Source organism: Gekko japonicus, unplaced genomic scaffold (assembly GCF_001447785.1).
Source record: "Gekko japonicus isolate JY-2015 unplaced genomic scaffold, Gekko_japonicus_V1.1 scaffold1421, whole genome shotgun sequence".
Classification (NCBI taxonomy): domain Eukaryota; kingdom Metazoa; phylum Chordata; class Lepidosauria; order Squamata; family Gekkonidae; genus Gekko; species Gekko japonicus.
The window spans coordinates 359,080-362,614 of NW_015170928.1; the positions used below are offsets into that span (position 1 = coordinate 359,080).

At 56.6% G+C, this 3,535-nt stretch overlaps 1 protein-coding gene across 1 annotated transcript in view; it reads left to right on the plus strand.

Moving 5' to 3' along the window:
- ABHD17A (abhydrolase domain containing 17A) overlaps nt 1–3,290 on the plus strand; it is a 13,815-nt gene extending 10,525 nt beyond the window's left edge. The window contains exon 4 of the mRNA XM_015418819.1: nt 2,088–3,290. Coding sequence (XP_015274305.1) covers nt 2,088–2,313 — 226 coding nt within the window. The 3' untranslated portion in view covers nt 2,314–3,290. The remainder of the gene's footprint in view (nt 1–2,087) is intronic.
- Nucleotides 3,291–3,535: the final 245 nt, after the last annotated feature.

Genomic DNA, 3,535 nt, shown 5'->3' on the forward strand with positions numbered 1-3,535 from the left:
AGCTTCATGACAGAGAGGGGGATTTGAACTCGGGCCTCGTTTCGTGGTGAAGGGGTGTCTGTGGATTTGTGCGGGGAGGGTTAAGGGAGACAGTGGAGATGTGACGAGTCTCTTGGAGCTTGTTTGTTTTAATCACATGCACACACAGCCCGTAGCCAGGATTTTGTGGCTTGTGGGGCAAACATTTTTCTGGTGGGGCTGCCGTTATTTTTTTTATGTCAGCTCCAATTCGCCCCCAAGCCCAACCACTGGCGGCCACCCCTCTCCCTCCCCCCCTGCAAGATTTAAAGGGCCTTTCAGCTGATCGGAGGGGAGCAGGGGGGCCCTTTAAATCGTGCAGGAGGGAGGGAAGGGGGCGCAATCCACTTTGGCGTCGTGGTTAAGTGCGTGGACTCTAATCTGGGAGAACCGGGTTTGATTCCCCCCTCCTCCACTTGCAGCTGCTGGATGACCTGGGGCAAGCCATAGTTCTGGCACAGCTGTCCTTGAAAAAGAGCAGTTTCTGTCAGAGCTCTCTCAGCCCCACCTACCTCCCAGGGTGTCTGTGGTGGGGAGGGGAAGGGAAAGGGGTTTGTAAACTGCTCTGAGACTCCTTTGGGTAGTGAAGGGCGGGGTATAAATCCAATCTCTTCTTCTTCTTCTGGATGACCTTGGGCAAGCCATAGTTCTGGCACAGCTGTCCTTGAAAAAGAGCAGTTTCTGTCAGAGCTCTCTCAGCCCCACCTACCTCCCAGGGTGTCTGTGGTGGGGAGGGGAAGGGAAAGGGGTTTGTAAACTGCTCTGAGACTCCTTTGGGTAGTGAAGGGCGGGGTATAAATGCAACCTCCTCCTCCTCTTCTTCTTCCCAGCCTCCATCACCGCTCCTTTTTCATTTCGCTTTATATTCTTTACTTCACTTGTACTCTGCCTTTCTCCCCGCAAGGCGGCTTATGCTGTTCCCCTTTCCATTTTATCCTCACAGCAACAACCCTGTGAGGTTGGTTAGGCTGCGCGTGGGTAGCAGGCCCAAGGGTGGGGATTTGAACCTGGGTCTCGTGGGGTACCAGGTCCCCCCGGCTACTGGTGGGAGGTGTGTGTGTGTGTGGGGGGGTAGGGTTTTCATCTCCAGGTTGGGGAACTTCTGGAGATTTGGGGGTGGAGCCTGGGGAGGACAGAGACCTCACTGGGGTACAAGGCCACAGAGTCCATCCTCTAAAGCATCCCTTTTCTCCAGGGGAACTGATCTCTGTAGTCTGGAGATGAGCTGTAATTCTGTGGGAATCCCCAGGTCCTACCTGGAGGTTGGCATCCTTATAGGGCGGGGGGGACTGATGGCCACAGGAATAAACAGCTTTAAAAGGAGGGTTAGATGGATTCATGGAGGATGGCTACTAGCCATGGTGGCTGAGGGGAACCTCCGCATTCAGAGGCAGTTGACCTCTGAATTCCAGAGCCAGGAGGCAACATTAGGGGAAGGCCTCTATGCCACTGTTATTGGCCCTCCGGAGGAACTGGTTGGCCACTCTGTTGAGACAGGATGCTGGACTAGATGGACCCTCACTGGTCTGATCCAGCAGGGCTCTTCTTACATTTTTATGAAGGCCTCGGCCTCTATGCCCTGTTGTTGGCTCTCCAGAGGAACTGGTTGGCCACTGTGTGAGACAGGAGGCTGGACTAGAGGGACCACTGGTCTGATCCAGCAGGGCTCTTCTGATGTTCTTATGAAGGCCTCGGCCTCTATGCCCCGTTGTTGGCCGTCCAGAGGAACTGGCTGACCACTGTGTAAGACAGGATGCTGGTCTAGATGGACCACTGGTCTGATCCAGCAGGGCTCTTCTGATGTTCTTATGGTCGTGAATCCCCAGTGTCATATGTGGCTTGGACTCTGCTCCCAGCACGAGGCTATTTGGCACCTGAAATCCGCCCCCCAGCCCCATTTTTATGTTGCGTGCCTTTCATTGGTAAAAGGGCTATAGCACCTCCTTTGCATGCATAAGGTCCTGGGTTTGATTCCTGGTTTCTCCAGTGTTTAGTAGTGTCTCGGGGCCGACCGCACTGGGCTCGGTCTACGCCGGGCCCAGCGTCCTCAGTTCCTCTCTCTCCCGCAGCATCGACAAAGTGTCCCGCATCACGTCCCCCGTCCTCTTCATCCACGGCACGGAAGACGAGGTGATCGACTTCTCGCACGGCCTGGCCCTCTACGAGCGCTGCCCCAAAGCCGTCGAGCCGCTGTGGGTGGAAGGGGCCGGGCACAACGATATCGAACTCTACAGCCAGTACCTGGAACGCCTCCGCAAGTTCATTTCCCAAGATCTGGCTGGCCAGCATAACTGAGACCCTCGTTGGCGCCCCTTCCCTCTGGTGTCCACCCCCGTGCTCTTCGGCGGGGAAGCAGGGGGACGTCTGCGACTCCGAAAAGCAGGACGTCGCCCGCGCCGCAAGTTCCACATGCCTCCCGTCAAAGCGGGACCGGCCCCTGGGCCCTTTGAGACGGGCTCGTTGTCTGTGCGGACCCCGGGTCTCCACCAGCGGTGTCTTGTCGTCAGACGACGGCCCCAGCGATTCTTCGCTCCACGACGCCATCTTTGACGACAACATCTCTCTCTGTGAAAACGCGCCGAGTGTGGGGGCCCTCCGTTCACCCCCCGTCCCTTGGCTTCAGACTGCAAGAGACTGGCTTCCTGCCGACATTTCTTTTGTTCTTCTTTATTTTTTTTTAAATTACCATGTCCGCTGGGACTGCACTGTGTTTTTGGCCCCCGCGACACCATCCCGTTCGAAACTCTCGATTCCCCCCTGCGCCAAGCGATAGCAATAAGCCATTGGGGGTGGGAGAGGAGAGGGGAGGGTCTGGGTGGCCCCGATGCTGCCTCCTGGGAACGCGATGCCTTGCATGACGGGCATCCTCGGGCATCCAGGACACACACACACCCCCCCCAAGCAGGGGAGGAAAACTAAGTCTAAGCTCCCTGGAGAGGGCGGGAACAGTGGTAGAGGAGCCGGATTAGAGACAAGTCGCCGTCTGGACCCTGCCGCAGCAACCGAGCCACTGATCCACAGAAGCCAGCACTGAACAGGGGTGGGTGGGGGCCGCGGGGGAACACCAGACACGGGGGAACGGATCCAGTTGCCACCTCCTGGATTCCCCCGTTTTAGCCCCTCCCACACACACACTCTGTCCAAAAGCTCCCCCCATGTTCGGGTCATGCTTCCCTTGATTCCAGGTATGCAGACGGAGGGGTATGAAGCCTCCGACCCATTCATTTTGGAAACTACATGGAATAAAACGTTTTAAAGGTCTGGACTGCTTTCCTAAGAAATGTTGCCTGGTGTGTCTCTGGCGGGGGGCGGGGGGGGCAGGACGTGTCTGTCTTCCTGTATGTTTTTACCCTATCTGTTCTCCAGGGAAAGGTCAGGATGACACACGGATCCAGTTTGGTGTAGGGGTTACGAGCGCGGATTCTAATCTGGGAGAACCGGGTTTGATTCCCCACTCCTCCGCATGCAGCTGCCGGTGTGACCTTGGGTCAGTCACAAGTTCTCTCAGAGCTGTTCT